At 40.2% G+C, this 20,356-nt stretch overlaps 1 protein-coding gene across 6 annotated transcripts in view; it reads right to left on the reverse strand.

Annotated features, from left to right (window-relative positions):
* The window catches only part of Glut1 (Glucose transporter 1), a 220,070-nt gene that overhangs the window by 23,136 nt on the left and 176,578 nt on the right, over positions 1-20,356 (reverse strand). For all 6 annotated transcript variants that reach the window (XM_089251418.1, XM_089251415.1, XM_089251414.1 and 3 more), the window contains 8 exons: positions 17,129-17,253; positions 16,309-16,377; positions 9,751-9,852; positions 5,530-5,637; positions 5,285-5,373; positions 4,149-4,247; positions 774-986; positions 90-165 (listed from right to left, as the gene is read on the reverse strand). In XM_089251418.1, the coding sequence (XP_089107544.1) occupies positions 90-165; positions 774-986; positions 4,149-4,247; positions 5,285-5,373; positions 5,530-5,637; positions 9,751-9,852; positions 16,309-16,377; positions 17,129-17,253 (881 nt within the window). The remainder of the gene's footprint in view (positions 1-89; positions 166-773; positions 987-4,148; positions 4,248-5,284; positions 5,374-5,529; positions 5,638-9,750; positions 9,853-16,308; positions 16,378-17,128; positions 17,254-20,356) is intronic.

The raw sequence follows: 20,356 nt of genomic DNA on the forward strand, positions 1-20,356 counted from the left end.
GCATCGATGTCTGTGGAAAGCCCATGACGAGAAAGAGTTGTTTACAATATACATACTCACTGTGCAAACAGATGTGGATATATACGTACCTGGCCCAATAGCAAAGAATACGACGAAGGACAAAGTGCTCACTACGCTAAGGTATGACACCCATTGGTACAGGAACTGCGGAAAGAAGAAATAGGACGAGGTGTCACAGAACACGTTTTGTAATAATATATGTACAGGGTGTCGCAAAAGTTCCACCCTTTGGACACCCTAATCGATTTATTATTGTTTTTTTATAATTATTCCTGCACCAGAATTCTCGAGATTTCGCTAGAGATCATCAAGACGAACGTTTGATATGTGGCAATAAATTATTACCATAGTCATGTTTAGACTATGATTCTATATTCAGAACCCTTCGCATGCTACACAACAAAATGCTCATCTTGGTGATCTCTATCGAAATCTGACACAGTGAAATCTTTGGGAAAAATCACTAACAGTGTAAAAAATTTAAATACACATTATTATAACGAAGGAAACAAAAAAAAAAAAAAAAAAAAAAAAAATAATGTATGATGCTTATCCAATGATAAAAATTATTAATTGATTTAAAGTATTGATAATCGGGTTATACAGGATGCATTGGTTTTTTGACCTGAAATTATACAATGATACAAAAACACGATGAATATTTTCAATTAATATTCGAGACACAAGGAAGATAAGAAAAGATTGTCGAAAAACTGATCAAAAAATGAGTGGCAGCAAAAGAGATCGTTCACCTTAACGAGCAACGATATGGTGATGAAGATACTGCATATGAACATTCCGCCCAATCCATAGAGATGGAGCGATCTCCGTCCCGACTTGTCCATTAGTGGTATGGACACGAGAGTCATGATGACCATGATGGCTCCGACCCCGATGGTCGCGTGAGCGGCAAACGTATCCGACATCCCGGCTGACAAAAACAGGCTCGTCGAGTAGTAGAAAACCTAAAAACAAACAAAACAACAATTTATACAACAACAATTATTTTAAATAAAATTTTATCGAACCAACCAACAGAGTATAAAGACTTAGGCCATGTCCACACTCATAAATCAAGTCGCGAAACAAATCAGGTGTTCTGCGACTTTTATCTATGAAAAGACTGAAAGCCGGGGGAAATGGGTAAAAACGGCGCAGTGTTTAGTTCACATCCTGTACATTAGGGGCCATTCAAGTATTACGTCAGCAGAATTTTAGCCATTTTTGACCCCCCGCCAATGAATGAATGAATGATCGTCAGGGGCTCCGCCACCGGACTTATCCCGTTGCCGAGATCTCTTCCAGCCCAGCTTCGTGGCAGAGTCTGGAACAAAGTGAGTGCACCTAACTGTCTGAGTGTGTAGCTAGTGTTGTGCTTGATATTTCAGTACTGCCATCTATACTTCAAATTGTGAGTGAAGTGTAATGATTGAATATTTGTTACGTTGTAGGCCTGTTGCTCTCTGTGATGAGACTTTTTAACGGGGAGATCTCGGCTCGCATTCGCGCCTTGAAGTTGGAAACCACAAAAAACCAACTTCAGCCGACCACCACTGTGGCGCCGGTGGGGTTCGAACCTTGACCCCCCCGCCAGCAAAAGTCAGCAAAACTCGGACCCTCTCCCCTTATCAGCAAATTTTCTATCGTCAGCACTCCCCCCCTCTCCTAACGCATATTGAAAGCATATACGTACGCGCGCGGCGGGGGGGGGGGAGCATAGTGGGGCTCATGCCACCCTCCCGACGATAAAACAAAAAAAGATATTTTTTACCTTTATATGTTATTATAATCAATTTCTGTTAACTTCAATGCTATTTGAAGGCTAAGAACATGAAATTTTGTCTTCAAGAAATTCATTGCGACCCACCCTGTAAGCCGCAAATGCTAAACATGTGGCCCTCGGGGATATCTGACGTGGTCCGCCACCTCAAACCTAATTTTGGTGAAAATGAACTAAGCGGTAAATGAACTACATTTACAGATCGCTTAAGTGATTCGTGGCGCAATTCCAGAGTACTTTAGTGACCCGCGACACATCTACACGTCACTTGAATGACCCACGGCACAGTTCCAGGACACTTAAGTTGTCTGTGGCACATTTAGAGATCTCTTATGTGGAATGTGGCACAGTTTTGGCCCACAGTGCAGTTCTGCATCACTCAAGTTACCCGCGGGACATTCCCAGATTATTTAAGTGATCAACGATATAGTCACAGATCATTTGGGCGACGCGCGCTACAGTTTCACAGCACTTTAAGGGGCCCTCTACACATTTCTAGAACACTTGAAGGATCAGCGGAACTTTTAGAGATCGCTAAACTGTTTCTATAGAGGACTTACCAATAGGAAGAACGTTAGTTCAGGTGCCCACAAACTAGCGAAAGGTTCTTCTCGTTTTTGGTACACCCAGTGTAAGATGCCATTAAGAATATATCGTATTTTCATTAAGGGTGGTTGATGACGTAAGTGTTATTTAAACCCCCCCCCGTCATCTAAAATAAAAACCCGAAACCCCCTCCCCCATCGATGCTGACGTAACACTTGAATGACCCCTTATGAACCGGGATAGGAAATAAAAAAATCAAATTTTTAGTGATTCTAGCAGCGATGAAGATATTTTATTATAATTATAAATAATTATCATCCTACACTATTATTTCTGCAAAAAAGACAAATGGAGACGAAAATTATGTATGGGCATTATCCAATACATTGAATCAGATTCCTTGGCATCACGCGGAATTTGAAAGGAGAGTTATCTGGAATTTAATAAATCAACTGGGTCACCTGTCAGCCCTGATGAGTGTGTGTGTGACTGCTAATAATCCTTAATCAAGGTAAGTGAAATTCACGTTGTAAATATCCAATATTGGGAGGGAGTTGTACAGTATAACCCCCCCCCCCCTAACGAACACCCCTCAGAGGCTGTCACCGGTTTGAAAAAAGAGGGGCATGGGCGGAGATACGGGAGGGGGGCGTTGATCGCCCAGAGTCAAAAGTGGAGTCGACTGATATAATGTATATATGTATAGATGAATTGACATCATCATCATCGTGCCCCCCCCCCCAGCAATAATGACCTTGCCCCCCCCCCAGACTTCCAAGTTAATCTCCGCCTATGAAGAGGGGTGACCGTTATTCTTTTTATCGTCGAATTTTTGTGTCCCGCTTGTGTTCTGTTCGCCAAAAAGAGAGGTTTTTGCTTTAGTTTCATAACATGAAGGAGGTTTATTTCCTTTTAAGAGCTGACTATGCTGATACCATACCAAGAGCAAAAATATAACTGTGTTTATCGTGGAGGGGTATGGGGTTTTCCCATATACTCTCCCACGCACGTGTATGACCAATATTTATTATATTACGCACATTCCATTCGAGAGGGATTTGGGGTTAGGATTGCATTAGAGAACATTTCTGTAGAAAGTAAAAGTTACATAGGGGCCATTCAAGTATTACGTAAGCAGATTTTCAGCCATTTCTGATTCCTCTCCCCCCCCACCCTTGTCAGCAAAAGTCAGCAAAACACTGCCCCCCCCCCGCCAGCAGCTTAGAATATTTCATATCTTCCAAAAGGGGTGGTTGATGACGTAAGCAACCTTCAAACCCCCCTCCCCCCTTGTCATCAAAAGCCAGCAAATCCGAAACCGCCTCCCCCCTCGCTGCTGACGTAATACTTGAATGACCCCATATAATAATAACTGTTTCCATCTTGTCACAAAATTCACTGGCGGGCACCTCTCGTACTATCTCGACCGACGTGAATATGAAGGATATATATACGATTGCGCAACAAATTTTGGCGTTCGACTAGCATGCAAGTCGCCAAGTGACTCCGTTGAGTGGGATATTTCGACGCCAATATCCTTGTGTGAGGAACTCTATAGAAATATACGTGTCGATCTTCTGAATATATCGAGTCTCATATCAGTTAGACTTTATTATCCCCTTGTGAGGAGGCCCTGAGTCGCCGAACACATACAGATACAAAATCGTGTGTTCCGTGACTTGTCGTTCGACAAATCGAGCGATATTCTCCTCGATTTAATGATGGCCACAAATCTGTTTATTTACAGTATATTTCTCGTGTAATATTTAATTTATGAGTAATAGTACGTGTATATACTTACAGCGTTGATTCCCGTTAACTGTTGCGAGAGTTGCATCACGATTCCGATCATCAGCGGAAGTTGGTGGTCTTTGCTTTTGAGAAGCTGGCAAACCGATACCTGAAAACCAATAATTAATCATTCAAATTAAAAATTATATGCATATCATTAAAAAAAATCGGTTCATAATACATCAATATGACGTCACCATTCGGCAGATAATTTTACTGAAGATGAACGAGGGAGAGGGAACAATATTTTATTGACTATCATTGACCAAAAAATTAATATGCAAATATGACATTACCCCATCTTTCATCAAGAGGTTGGTATAGTAGTACTTAAACCACCTCAGCGTATGCGTGGATCCGGAGGGAGGGGGGCGATTTCACCTCCAAAGATGGAAAAAATTTCTGTCTCATAAAATACAGGACTATTTAACGAACCTAATGGTGTAAACCGGACGGTTCAACGAACCTGGACAACCAATCGCTCGCCCCCCCCCCCAACACATCGACCTAGATCCGCGCCTGCCTGAGTGAAACCACGTATTTACAGTAACTAATAGACATGTGCGGTATTCTTAACGCCATCTCTCTTTCACAAGTGGAAATAGCACCCCTGGGTAAGGAAAAAAGATTCAGGATTTAGCAATTTCCGACCTCATAAAACCTCCAAACGTAATTCGGTATATCAAGATGTCTAGGCACATTGCTACTTCATCAACTCTGGCCATATCGCTATACCGCAATTTACTGCCATTGATGAGTTGGGTTGGAAATGAAGGCCGCCATCTATCGGCGGCCGCCTCAAGCTCGTTAAGGGAAATTATCTATATTCTCCCCCGGGTTTCGGTAGAAGAGCATCTTACCACCACGCCACTCGGGCGCAAAATGTCTAGGCCAGGAATTCTCAAACTTTTTCCACCCGCTGCGCCCCTTACCCTAATCAACGCTTATACGCGACTTCCCTGAGCGCTTTAACAAAGAATCTCTTCAAAAAAAGCCTTTGTCGGGCCGCCGCTCTGAGGCACCCCTGACAAAGGTTGGAGGTGCATCAGGGCACTGCGACGCAGAGTTTGAGAACCCCTGGTGTAGGCAATTATTTGGTATATATTGAAAACGTCTTATCGGTCTTGTGAGGGACGAGGGACTTACCTGAGTCTCTTGCTCTTGAGCTCTTTCTTCGGCTCTCATCTCTTCGAGATCGTCCTCAACCTGAACCGTGCATCGCAGTCGCTCCAGGGCTATAAGAAACATTAGAAAATGAATCAATCACGCAAATTTCACGTATAAAACAGAATGCACTGATTCTCCCATAACCATAACAAAAATAAAAAAAAAGGGGCATATTGTTACTATGATATAATACAGTATTATTATTTATTTACAACCGTACGTACCTTCTCTCGCAGAATATTCTTGCTGCTTGGTCAGCAGCAAGAATCGAGGACTTTCTGGGCACATCGGCAGGAACAGCAGCTGCAAGGCGGCAGGAATTACAGCGAGCCCTGCGCAAAAAAAAAAAAAAGTAATACAAAAAGAGAATAACAAGATTAAATAAAGTCGGGAAATCCAGATCCAATAGTGACATCTGCACTCTAAGTGGCTCGACGAGAGTCGAGAGGGGTCTGGGTGCCCTCCCTTAGGGAGGACACTCGAAACAACCCTCTCCCTCTCGTGGGCGGGGCTCGAAGAGAGCCAAAGATGAGGGGCCATGGGTGCAGTGCACCCCCCCATCCCGCCCTAGGAGCCAGGGCTGGTGGCTCCTGTTGCCAAGGGCGAATATAAAGGGGCCCCAAGGAGTTTTCAACCTTTTTTTTCCCCATGGCCGACTATGGACCATATTTATGTCTTAGAGGCCCTCTCTCTTTACCCTTTAAGAGGCACAACCCCCTAAACTCCCTTCAAAATGTCATATATTCTTTAATGAAGTCATATACTCAAAATATCATACATTCTTCCGATTTTCAGCAGGTGAGAACTAGGGGGGGGGGTACAGGGAAAAGTGTTCCAATGAGAGGTCAACGTGACAAAATAGCTGGACGTATTAATGCTAAAATAAGAGGCCCTTGAACCGCTCTCGTAGGTGAGTGAAGAGGTACGGGTTATACAAGAATTGCGACCAGGAAGAAGGAAATGCATAGTGGTGAAGGAAGAGACGCCTGCACATTAGTAAAAGAGTATAGCGAAAATGACCGGAGGGGCTGTGAAATGTAAGGGTGTGATGATAAGGATCCCTCCGCACAAGAGGGAAAGAAAAAAAAACGGGGGGGGGGGGAATTGACCGATCAGCAGATAGTGAAAATCAGCAGATCGGGGTGAAGACGAACAGGTTTGTTCAAATCGCGCACCTCGTTGAGTGGTCTGTTTCTATCTTTAGCATCGCTTGTCGAGTATGTGCGGTGTATAATAGAACACAATACAGTTGTTTTCGTCATTAGTCTCTATTATGTACTCCCGTACCTTTTGGTCGCCGCAATATGTGCATGGCTATAAGGAGACGAGATATGTCGTTAATGCCGCCTAAAGGGGTTAAGATGCTCCAATTTCAACATCCAGGATTGGTACCTTGAGGGGGGTATCTGCCCCCACGAGATCTATTTTGAAGCGCTATTTGCTAAGTATATTTTACAAAGTAATAAGGTACGTATGAAAGAGAGCGGACTTTTCGTTTATCTTTGAGCAAAGAACAGGTCGGCCACTTTAAGTAATGCAACGGAAATCGTTAAAAAAAAAAAGCGCAGGATAGGTAACACAAGCGATTGCCTATAGCGATAAACTGTCGTCACACTTCTGCTCAAAGATGGCGGTCTAGTCAGCCTGTCATTTCAAGACCGGCTGTTATAATAAGTTACGCCATTTGATAAAATAGGAACATGTGTTAGTGCCGATCCAAATACCATAACGAAGTATCGATTCCAGGTTCGTCTTAACGTGCACAGTTGCGTTATTCCCTTGCGCGGAACATTGGAGAAGTGAGATCGGTGAATTATTCATTCCGAAGCGATCGCTAAACACGGGGACGTTTCACGCACGACATTCCCTCATAATAAGCTCGAGTGAATGTTTCAGCCGGGAAAGGTGGGGGGGGGGGGCAGGAAGGGACAACTCATCTTCGATCGATCGATCGATAGCGATCAAACTTTCGCGCTCGAGCAGAGAGAAATCGTCCACTACAGCAAGATTCTTCGCTCGTATCATACACGCGCTGCACTTTTTGAGCTTATAAAAGATCCCGGCGAAGCTCGTAAAACTTCAGTTACGTTACACGAGCTACAGCTTATTATCATTCTCAGGCTCCGTAGAAAAAAAAAAATTGATCCTTATTTCCACGTAATTTATTTAACCGGAAAGTAAATATTTAATGATGAGGGAATTATAATTACATTCATTGTGAAAAGAAGAATATTAAGAATGCCAATCAGTTAGAAAAAGAAACCACATAACGAGATCCATGGCTCCCACGAAGGGATAAACCTGGATCTTTCATGTTTCTGCTACATTCAATGCACGAAAAAAAATCAATGTAGGGGAATCATTAAATGTCCTAGTCCGTGGGGAGCCAGCTCAGGAATGTGTGTGTGTGTGTGTGTGGGGAAGGCCCAGCATGATCCATATACAGGGTGCCCTGTAAGTGCTAATGCGGCCTTTATCTCATCAACCGTCCGTCGTAGAGGTACAGTTAAAAAATGTTCATAATGTGTTCAGGAACCACTCTGTTTCGAGAGTGAAAATACAGTGTGTAACAAAATAGAAAATCTAAATTGTTATATGGTCCCCCCCCCCGTCGTCTAACTTCCAATTAGAAAGTTGTTGCGCTTTCTCTCTCCCGAGGTAAAAAAAAATCCAAGTTTCTAAATGCAATATTCGGCTGAGATATTCGAATTCAAAAAGCTGAGAAAAGTTGGCAAAGGACAGCATAAATGAAGGGAATAAAATGTTGCACGTTAGTTTTTGCTGTTCTTTCATATTTTTCTCTCCGATTTTTTTTAGTTCTAATATCTCACCGAATATTGCACTTGGAAACATGTAAATTTTTTTTGTTGGAGGAGAGACAGTACAACAGACTGACAATTTTAAGGAGAGACAGGGTAACAACTTTCTAATTGAAAATTAGAGGACAAGGAGACCATATAGTTTTTTTTGTGACACACTGTATTTCCCCTCTCAAAACTGCTACAGGGTAATTTTTGAACACCTTTTGAGCATTTTTTAAATTGGAATCATACCTCTACGACGGACGGTTGATGAAATAAAGGCCACATTAGCACTTCCAGGAAAGCCTGTATATGTTACGCGGCAAATGTGGAGAATCCGGTTTTTATGCCAGAATTACACTATAAGGGTTTTAGATTTTTTTTTTTAAGGTTTATTAAGATTTTAGGTTTTAGATTTACACTATCAAGGTTTTATATAAGTTCTTTTATAAAACGGGGAAATTCAATCAATGAGCCTATTGGTTACATTCGCTAGAATGTCACCGATGCGTTTATTGGTTGCATTTTTCGTTTTATATGAGAACTAATATAAAACTTTTATAGTTTAATCCCGGCCCCTTGTGCATAATCGTCCACCATTTTGGTGAGTTTTATAAATTTCTCTAAAATTTTCACTTTTACCGGTAGTTATACATAATACCCAAGCGTTTGTTGGTAAACACAATAAACCATGCTAAATTCTCACATTTGCCTGTTGCTATGCATAATCACCGATTTATATCCGCACAGGATTGGAAAAAAAGTAGTTAAATCATGAAATTTATTAAATGGAAGTTCATTATATCGGGGTTCAACTATATTCATCAAACACACTACAGTCATCTGGGAATTTTCTTCACCAATTTTTATCAAATTCACCAATTATACTAAGGCCGGGATTACACTATAAACGTTTTGAAAAAATTCGTTTATAAAACTTCAAAAACTCAACCAATAAGCGCATCGGTTACATTTGAGCGAATGCAACCAGTAGGCTTATTGGTTGTTTTTCTTCTCAAGTTTTGTAAAAGATCTCTTATCAAAATTTCATAGTATAATCCCAGCCTAAGGCAGAGGTGCTCAAACAGAGGTGCTAGCTTGCCAAGGTTCATCTGCGGCTTCTCGGAATAGTTTATTAGATGTTGTGCATTCATAAAAGAACAATTTCAAAGCGTAAATAAAGCACATACACATCAATATTTACAACTCTGCGATTTCCCCGACAAAGGTTGGCAACGCTCCTAAAAGTCACGACGCACACGTTGAGAAGCACTGCCCTAGATACCCATGCATAATCATCGGTCAGGCGATAAATATCAAATTTACCAGGTACGCTTTGGTATTATGTATAATTGTATAATCATCTGAAAAAGGGACAATTTTGTTTGCATTTATCAAATTTACCAACAACACTTGGGTATTATGCGTATGCGCCGGTATAAAAGTGATAAATTTATCAAACTAACCCAGAGGTTTGGCTATTATTGTACAATAACCAATTTACATCATTTACCGTAATATATGCACGTGCAATATGTAATGAATGAAATAATGCAACATAATAACACAAGTTGGATAAACAAATAAAAAGTAATTGAGGGGATATGTGAGACAGGATCTAATTGCGTGCGTGAAATTACTCACCGAGGAGGTACGGCCATCCTTCGCTCGTTCCGAGGATATCGTGGATGCCGAGAACCATGGACAACAACAGGCCCACCGTGATTCCCAATTGATTCAACGTACCTGCGCACAGTTCAAGGAAAGAAAAATTAATTACAAACACACCGGGAAAGTAAAAATTAAGAATGCAAACGCACTTCAAATGCATCGTGCAATAAAGTGCAGTATAACGCAGATAAATAGACGCTGACCGCAGCAAGAGACCATCCTGAGATGTAGAAATTTACGGGGAAAATACGGAAATGTCCCGTAATAAGGGGCAATTCCGGAAATGAGCAAGCTGGAAAATCACAAATGTAATTGGGGATCTTAATTTCGAAAGGGAACATTTCCACTTTTTTTCCGAAATGCACTTCTTCACTGTTTATGAATCTTTGGGATAAGCTCTGCCAGATTATGCAACCGGGATTATTCAAACAGGAATATTTTTGGTAGAAATTACAATGTAAAGTTAGTCGCTTCTATCAAAAGGGAACATATCCACCTTTTTCGTACAATTCGGTGTTTCATCTCTCTATAACGGATGCTCACGGGACAGAAAACTTTGTCCGCTAACGAGGAATGTCAGTTAATGGATGGCATGATACATTGAGTCCCGTCAATGTAATTCAAAAATTGTGCCGTCAGTGGAGGTGTCCGCTAATAAGAGTGCCCATTATGGGATGTTCCACTGTATAATGATCGTGTTTTTTATGTCAATGGCCAGAAAGGAGTAAGTACCTTCCTGGGCTAGTTAAAACCATCTGGAATCAACAGGTGACGTAGAAATTTAAAAAAAAAATAAATACAGCTTAAATTTTAATCAAAACGTAACATTTCCAATAATTTTCTTTCAAACCGCAACATTTCCAAAATTCATGTGGATAACTCTCTTGAATGTTGATCAAGAAACATAGTACAGTAAAACCGCTCTTAACGGACACCTCTCAGATGCGGTTACCCCCCCCCCTCCTTTAAGGCCAAATAACAATTTCCCTTTTGTATAATAAAAGTATGCATTTCAAACCCCTGATTAACGGTCACCCCGCTTTTACGGGCGATTTTTTTTTTGTCCCAACGGTGACCGCAAAACAGAAGTTTTATTGTGAATACAAATATTCTTCTACCATTTCTACATGCCACCTGTTTTGCTGTTTTATACGTTTGTAAAGCAAACATATCCCGGAGAAATACTTCTTACTTTTACTATAAATTTAGCAATAGTGTGGAAACGTTCCCTTTTGAAAATAAGCTTATCAATTAATCTTGTTTCCATGGTTAAGCGTAAAAGAGACAAATAGAAAAAAAGAGATAAAAATATCTTCAATGTGATGAAATTCCATGAATTTCTTTCATGTACTGAGGTCGAAAGGAAAAAAAAAAAAAATCTACGTACAGCGTTGAAAGTTTCTTTTTATTTAAATCGATTATTTTTCAGCCCGATGAATATATCGATTATTATTAGTGTTATTATTACATTAAGCACGAAGCTTCCAACGAGTTTTTTTTTTAATTATAAAAGAAAAGAGAAAAAAAATTTCCCTCGTTATATACACGCTAATGAACGGACAAAAGAACGAAGGCTTATCTAATGAACGAAATTCTCCGGGCAAATTGATGGTCTCATCATCACCATGGTAAAAGAAGAAGAAAAAAAAAAGAACATGTTTGATGGGGGAAGATTTCATACAACACACACATGCATATGCATGTATGAACTCGTGAGTAATTGACCCTCAATTCATCACTGGTTACTGTTTCATCGACTCTCTCACTCTCTCAAAAAGAAAAATCCACTAAATGGCGTCCGGTGCATGAAACATACTCGATCCGTTATTAACGCATTAAACTTCTTAACACTCACATGAAAAGACATTTTTTGATTAACGTTTTTTTTTTGGAACTTCTCTCGAACAGAAGAAGCCACTTTCGAGGCTCATTTGGCGTCTTCCTAGCTTTCAAGACAAAAAAAAAGAAGAAGATTTTTATGTGCAAAAGAGAATACAAGAAAAAAGCGAACACACTCAGGAAAGCAGAGAATATATGACCCGGAATCTCCTTAAAAAAAAAAAAAAGACTTATCTTTTGAATAAAAAATTTCTCTCGATTCAAGGTGTTATTTTCTCTCTAGGAGCAATAATAATATATATATATGAAAAAAAAAAGGTAAAAGAAGAGCAAAAAGGAAAAGTTAACGTTCGTCCTGAAGAAAAGAATGAAGTGAGAGTCATTAGTATTTAATGGGGAGCAGCAAGTACCAGCCATATTTTAATAGAGGCAGAGCCTCCCTTTTCCTATAATGTACACCACGTATAGTTTCCTCTCCATTAATGGAACTGAAATCTCTCTCTGGGATAAGAGATCCTCATCTCATTCCTCTCTCTGAACCATTTCTCTTATTTATTTATATGCATTTTTTTTCTCACTCTAGGACCGGGATGAATAACTGATGGGTCTGAACCTACTACCGGGTGGGTGGGAGACGAACCTACTTCAAAGACGCGAAGCTCGTAGGTCATTGCCAAACTGAATACATTACTATACCTTTCCTATTTGATTTTTCTCACGGAGAATGAAGAGGAAAACATCGTTTTTTAGAAGAAATGTTTGTTATTAGCTTTTTTTCCAATGGGTTGCTCTACGGCGATCGTCGACGAGTCGAGTGAGACTTATCGCCATTTTACAGATATGGGAATGCTTTTTTTTAATCGAATCTTTGAAACGCATTGGCTACGATGATTCGATGTTTTAGTGCATACGTGCTCGACCCGTGGCCCTCGGAGTCATCTGATGTGGACCGCGACCTCAAACCTAATTTTGTACAAAATGAACAAACTTTCAACTAAGCGGGACATTTACAGATTACTTGAGTGACCTGCAGTAGGGGCGCGGTAGCCCGGTCGATACGATGCTCGCCTAACGTACCAAAGGGTGTTCAGAGGTGTCGCGAGTTCGATACCCGGTTCGTCCTTGTCAGAAAACTTTCCTGACACAAGGGTACAACAAAAAACGGCGACTTGACCGCAGCAAAAAATTGCTACCGCATGGAGTCCCCCAACCTCTCGATGAGTATAAAAAACAAGCCTGCCGTTCGGAATCGGCAATAAATTGTAGGTCCCGGTCTAATTAGCCCTTGTGTGCAGAAAATGATCGTCCATGAGTTTTATGTGTATTCGTATCGCTGTAAGCTCTACTTGAATGTCTTGAGAAGAGATTATTTGCGCTATTTAGTCAGTCTGTAGACATAGATCAGCTTTCTTCAGCTGGCAGAAATGATTTACGAATAGGCGAAAGAAAAAACAAATTATAGGACGAAAATTTTGCCTAACAAGCCCCCCCCCCTCCCCCACACACACGCACGATTCATGTTTTGTAATACGTATCATACATGCGAAAAACCGCTTTGAGTTGAGATTTCTGCTGCTATCTACCGGATACAAAACAAAACTGTATTTTATAATTACGGAAGAAATAATTAATTGCTGGTTTAAAATGGTGTGCAGAATCAGAATAAATTTTTTTTGGCATAACAATTTTTAATTTTTGTCGCATACTTGTGTTAATTTTATGCAACATAATATCGGTTACTATGTTTGTTTGATGTTTTTGTATTTCTTGCAGATTAATTTAAAATCGTGTCGTGTTGAAACTGATGTTATTACAATACAGAGATGGTATGTGTGATGTCTTCATTATAACTTTTTCTTTGACGTTCTTGATTATGGTTATATGACTGATGACGGTTCAACAGTACCTCAAACATCTCTGGTTAGTGTCTCTCGATTATGCAAATATTTATAATGTTGGGGTTTTTGGGTAGCATATCATCAGCTACTTCCCTTAAGACATTTCCCCCTTGTTCTTCGATTGGGTTGTGTTTTATCTCGATGAGCATTCATTTCGCGAAGATTTGTAAACAATACTCTCCTGGCTCATTCATTCTCTACACACACACATACACTAACTACATACCTTACACACATGCACAAACTTGTCTTTTTCCTTCTCATACCACCCCTGGTGATCTGTAAGTCGCCAGACAGCCTGCAAAGGCTGGGCAGCGACGGAAACGTTCAATTCTGGTCTTGTTTTAAATGCTGTTCATCCAGTTCGTACATCAAACAGGAAAGCTTACCGGAGTCTTAAAGACTCAGTCAGTCTAGTGATGTTTTTATACTATACAACACGAAAGAAAAAAGCTCTGCATTGGGATGCCTGCTGCCACTTATCGATTAAAGACAAAACTATCTGTAATAATGCTGGAAGTAAAATTGTTTGTTGGTTTAAAACTGGTAAGCAACATCGAAATGAATATTATGTCGTATGACATTAGAAATTGTTATTTTTTTTCACATCGGGGTAAATTTTATGCACCATAATATCGGTTACTATGTTTGATATTTTGTCATTTCTTGTAGACAGCAGCAGCAGTGGTTCTAGTGTTATTAGTGGAATAGAAAAAAAGCGTTAAAAATTGGTTGTTGATTTGAAATCGGTGTGCAGAGTAAAAATGAATGATAAGTGGTACGATACAAGAAACTAATAATATTTAGCTTCACACCGGTGTAAATTTTACGCGCCATATATATAATACCGGTTTACATGTTTTCATGTTTGATATTTCTTATTTCTTGTAGATGGCAGCAGTGTTTCCAGTGTTATGTTTCATTTTGGAGGAAAAAATCGTTGCATTAGAAAACCTACTGCCACTTTGGAATAAAAACAAAACGATGTTATAATTCAGGAAGTAAAATTGGTTGTTGGTTTGAAACCGGTGAACAGCATCAAAATGAACAATTTGTTGTACAGTAAAACCCTTCTTTGGCGGACATTCACGGGACAAAAAAATTCGTCCGTAAAAGAGGGGTGGCCGTATCAGATATGGGGCTCCTGTTGAAACTGTAAAACACGGTATTTACAATAACTGAAATGGTTCTTCATTTGAAAATGGACTAAATTCTGATAATATCAGATGCGATAAGTCATGAAAAAATATTATTATTGCACAGAGACGCAATTAAAATTTCGGTAGAAAAAGTTTTACTAAGTTTGCACACCGAACGATGTTTGAAAACTCCTTCAAAATGTATTTTTAGTTGTGAGACTAACTTCAATGCCTTTCCGTCATTGTGTTTATAAGAAAATGTATTTCATCTGTCCAGTACTTAGACAGCGACTATAACTAGAGCTGGCCATATTAATCAGCGTGGAATAACGTGTAAAATATACGAGCACAACCAGCAACACGCGGTTTCAGATTCTGAAATGACAACACAGTTGTCAAACATTAGCAAACTTCAAGCCACAATTTCACTGAAAAATAGCCAAAACGTGGATTGATGTCAGAGCCTATGATGCCTTTATCTTTATCTGAAACCGACTATAGCTCAGGCCTACCACAATGAAGTGATTTTCTGCCCTTTACCCAATTGGGTGAGCTATAGCGGAAAAATGAGCCTCAACATCACAGCCTTTCCGAGAGCCAGACGCCCAATCTCCCACAGCGCTCCCGCCTCTCGCACCGACAACGCTGCGGCCGCCATAGCGCAACCCGATCCCCATATCCAAAAAAAAATACATATATATATATATATATTAACTTATCCATGCTTTAGATCAATGTCTCGCGACAACAGTCCTCGGTGGAACATTGTCTTAACAGTAGCATGGCAAATATTCAAAATCAAAAATGTACAACAGAGAATTTGGAAAGCTTTAATTCTCACGCTGGTGGGCCTTAGCGCCAGGCACCAGCGGGTATTCCTTGAGAGCCAAAGAAATTCTCACGCTGGTGGGCCTCCTAGTGCCAGGCACCAGCGGGTATTCCCTGAGAGCCAAAGAAATTCTCACGCTGGTGGGCCTCCTAGTGCCAGGCACCAGCGGGTATCCTCAAGAAAAATATAGAAATTCTCACGCTGGTGGGCCTTCCTAGCGCCAGGCACCAGCGGGTTTCCTCTAGAAGGATATAGAAGTTCTCACGCTGGTGGGCTACCTAGTGCCAGGCACCAGCGGGTATCGCCCAGAAAGATATAAGCCTATGATGCCATCTAACGAGCATAATTCGAACCAAAAAAATAGCAACTGCTGTTGTCCATACAGGGTTTCTAGTCCAATAGAACGAACGATAGAATTGGTGTCCGTGACCGTATCTGAGGGGTCACCGTAAAGCAGGGGTTTAAAATACATTATTTAAGTAGGATTTTTGCCAGGAAATTTTTATTAGGCCGTAAAGTAGGGGGTTGACCGCATCTGAGGGTTGGCTGTTACGAGATGTTTCAATATATGACATTAGAAATTGTTCGTTTTTATTATTCATATTGGTGTAAATTTTATGCAGCGCAATACCGGTTACTATGTTTTTTATGTTTCCCGCAGAATCGACAAAAAAAGGAACATTTGCTGAACAAGATTTACAAGACCTTTTGTAAAACGGGGCTCAAATTGCTGGTACGACGAGACGGATTTTACATGAAATGACGCATAAAAAATCAAAAAAAAAAACAAAAAAAAACACAAGAAATAAGAGAACGAAACACTTACCAAGTCCCCCGCGGAGTGTGACCGGTGATATTTCTGACAAGTACATAGGCACCAACGTGGTACTGAGACCTATGAAATCACATACATACGTATTTCATATAAAATCTCTGCTGAATATTTTCGTGTGAAATTGGACACTGGAACAATATATAGGGTGTCCCATAAATTCGTAAACAGTTTAAAAATTCATAAAAATTGAAAGGATTCGAAAACTTGAATGCGGTTTGTGAAAAAAAGTTATTATCGCGAAGAGGGATTTCTTTTTTTTTGTCAGAAAAAAAAAAAACCAGTTCAAATTTTTGTCGATAGAGGGTGCTGCACAAAAGCAAATCACTGGAAATATGTAAATTAGTGTCTTATGAAAAGAAGGTGTACGATTTCTGCATTATCCTGTTACTAGTGCTTACATATGATTTTCATTGTGATGTTGACATTGGTGGACGAACCACTGTTGGTGAAGTGTTTTACCTCAGCCACGAATCACCGGCTGAAACTTTACAAACGTTTCGGACACAAAGGATAATGAAAAAAGTCACGCCCAATCACTAATGATTTGCTTTCGTGAAGCGCCATCTATCGACAGAAATTTGAGTCCTATTTGTTCCAAAAAACACACACACACAACACACCCCCTACGTGAGAATAATTTTTTCACAAGCATCACATTCAAATACATCAATTCCTTCAAGTTTTATGAATCTTTAAACAACTTACGAACTTATGCGTTACCCTGTATATTTCAATGTCCGATTTCTATTATTGGACATCAGACATTCCCTGTACAACTGTAGCAATTATGTTATTAAGTTTGTGAACTCACCACAGTTGAATCCAATGATGAGGCGGCCGAGTATCAGCAGCTCCATGCTGCTGGCTGCTTTGCTGAACCCCATCAAGGCTGCGCCACCAACGCCCAGGATGTTATTGAGCAGAAGGCCACCTTTCCTGCAAAACAATCCACACAATTCGCGTCAGCAATCACTTTATTGTCCCGTCAGGGGAGGTGGGGAGATTTATATAAATAGAAACATTACAATTTATATAATGCTTTGAATATACTGCACAGTTTTCTCATAACCCTCGAAGTGACTCACAAGTATAGTGTCTCGTAATGCTTTGTGAACACATAGAGTCATCTCTTGTTGGAAAATGTCGTGAATTTTCAACTATTTAATCTAATTCGACTAAGATTGGGGGAAAATCACATCATTTTCGATCATTTTTGATTTTTTGGATATTGTTCAATTTTCAATCATTCACCAGCATGACGCTCGGGCCACAGTAAGGTTATCCATGATGATGGATCAACACGGATCTCGCATCATGTTAGCCGCGTGGATGGTTCGCAGGCGTTTCCAACCCTCGCACGTGTGTCTTCCGGGGGGTACGTGACAAAAAATCGGCAATGTGTGTGTGTGGCTGAAAAATAAAGAAAATAATAACAAATGAAAAACATTAGTCGCGATGCAGTATTAGTACAATGGGAGGGGGGGGGATGTATGAATGCTAGAAATCTTTCTAGTCATACCCCGTTCTTTCCTACGCCGCTGAAATCTGGGACCCCTACACCTCCAGTAATATAGACAAACTCGAGAGAATCAATCCAAAATAAATCCACCCGATTTGCTTACGACTGCTGGTCGTCTTTCGTTTCCGTGCCTGAACTCAGAAACAAACTTCATCTCCTCCCTCTCTCTACTCTTTGTCTCATTTCTCGATTAACATTGCTATATAAAATTGTCCATGGTCAATTCAACATAGATACTTCTGGTCTCTTAGCCAAACCATCCTACATCTCTAGAAGACTCGACCATCCCCTTAAATTAAAACCTATTTTTGCTTCCACTGACTGCTTTAAATACAGCTTCTTTCCTCATACCATTGGTGAATGGAACAAAACTCCTAAGCTCTCTATATTGCCGAATCTCCCACTATCACTAGTTTTTTTGTCCAATATCAAACAATATCTTTGTCATTTCCAATCGCATCCTATTGTATAGGCCCCAGGGGGCCAACAATATTGTATACATGCAATACCAAACACTTTGAGATGCATCACAAACATCTCAGTGTACGCACGCCGGCACATAAGACTCGCATGCATTTCCCAGGGTATGCAATGCCTATTCCTTTCACGCGTTTCCATGCAACTGATATCTCTAACGCATGTCTGTTGATAAGCAAAACTCCTACACGTGGTAGGGTAAGTTGAACAACATATGCTTCATACACATTTCTAGGGGAGACGCACAACTAGCATTTCTAATATCAAACGATGCACGCTTTCTATGTATTTCAAGTCGTACACACGCTTTTTTAAACATTTCTAAGGGTACCGAATCGGGCTTATTACGCATTTATCGGGGGGTTTGTAAGCTTTCTAAGCATTTCTGGTCAGAGGGTTGGTAGGAAAACTTTCTACGCATTTCTCGGGGTATGTACGCCTTTTCTAAGTGGATATGAAACTTGCTACGCATTTCTAGGGATAATAAATCATCCTACGCATTTCTAGGGATAATAAATCATTCTACGCATTTCTAAGGATAATAAATCACCCTACGCATGTCTGTAGATAAGAAGCAAAGCCTTCTACATATTCTAAGTGGAACTCGCACGAACCTCTATGCATTCCTAAGGGTAAGTTGAGCAACGCGTGCTTTATACACATTTCTAGGGCTCCGACACACACCGGCGCATTTGTAAGAGTAGGTGCAATGCACACCTCACACCGCATTCTAAGTGGCACACGCACACTTTCTAAAAATTTCTAAGGGTAATGAACACAAGCTTATTACGCATTTGTAGGCGTATGAAAGCTTTCGATGCATTTCTAGATTTATACGCATGACTAACGCTAAGAAATCCTCCTACTCATATCTGTAGATAAGCAAGACTCCTACATGTTTCAAGTGGTACGCACGAACCTCTACGCATTTCTAAGGGTAAGTACCGCAACATGTGCTTCATACGCATTTTTTTGGGGGGGGGGGTGACGCACACTTGTGCATTTCTTAGTATGCGATACTCTTGAGTACGCGACGCACCACATTTTAAGTGGTAATTGAAGAATGAAAGAGTGAAACCACTTCCCTAGGGACCCAAACTTCAGTGGGTTTCCCCCAAATAATTAATTGTACATGTATGGAAAATTTCTTTTCCCATCAAGGTCCAATTGAAGCTCACGGAACTGCCCTGTGCAACAGTAATTACTTCCATCTTGTCACGGCCCTGCATACGTTTCATTGTGAATCTCAGAGAAGTTAGTAGCGTTCAAAAGTTACCCGTGACCTTTCAGTGTTACTAAAATAAGCCGAATTTTTCTAAAATGGTGCCTTTCCAGAAACAAAAAAGAATAATGATTCTTCCACTCACACATACGATGTGGAAATATTATGTAAATATTGAAAAAAGAATCATGTCACACGACTTACACATGAAGGTAAGTCTTCCGCGTCTCGTATTTTCTCGGTGGTGGCTATTGTAACGTGACTCCTTTAATGAGCATCCAATTATGAGCATTATTTCGCGAGCCCAAGCAATAATAATGATAATAAAAACCGGCAACGTACGTATTAATGAACAACTAAAGCGAAAATTTGCTCCCGAAAAACTGAAGAAGATCATTTGCCGCATTAATTAATATTCGCTTAACGGAATTTGGCGAAGTGCCAAACGAAAAGCAGCCACCACACCATTAAAACCTATCATTATTACTATTATTAAAAATAATAATAATCGCCTTTCGACGCACAAAAATAAATTGCTCCTAATTTTTTCGGGTGTTTCGGCCTTTTTATTGCTATATCGAGATCCAAAATTTTATGCATAACATCAATAAAAGAGTATTTTTCTTTTAAAGGAAACTTATTCGTGTGAATTTTGCATATTAATTGCCGTTTCTTGTCCAGTATAGTTATTTTTGATTATCAGCTTACAATATCAACTCACAACCACCCCGCCTATAACATCAATAATTGATGGTCGATACTGATGATCCTCCGTAGAGAATAATGTTAATGAACCTTGCTTATAACGTCGATGGAAACGC

Source organism: Pholcus phalangioides, unplaced genomic scaffold (genome assembly GCF_987345545.1).
Source record: "Pholcus phalangioides strain wild (caught in Gottingen) unplaced genomic scaffold, Ppha-v1.0 ptg000024l_1, whole genome shotgun sequence".
Lineage (NCBI taxonomy): Eukaryota > Metazoa > Arthropoda > Arachnida > Araneae > Pholcidae > Pholcus > Pholcus phalangioides.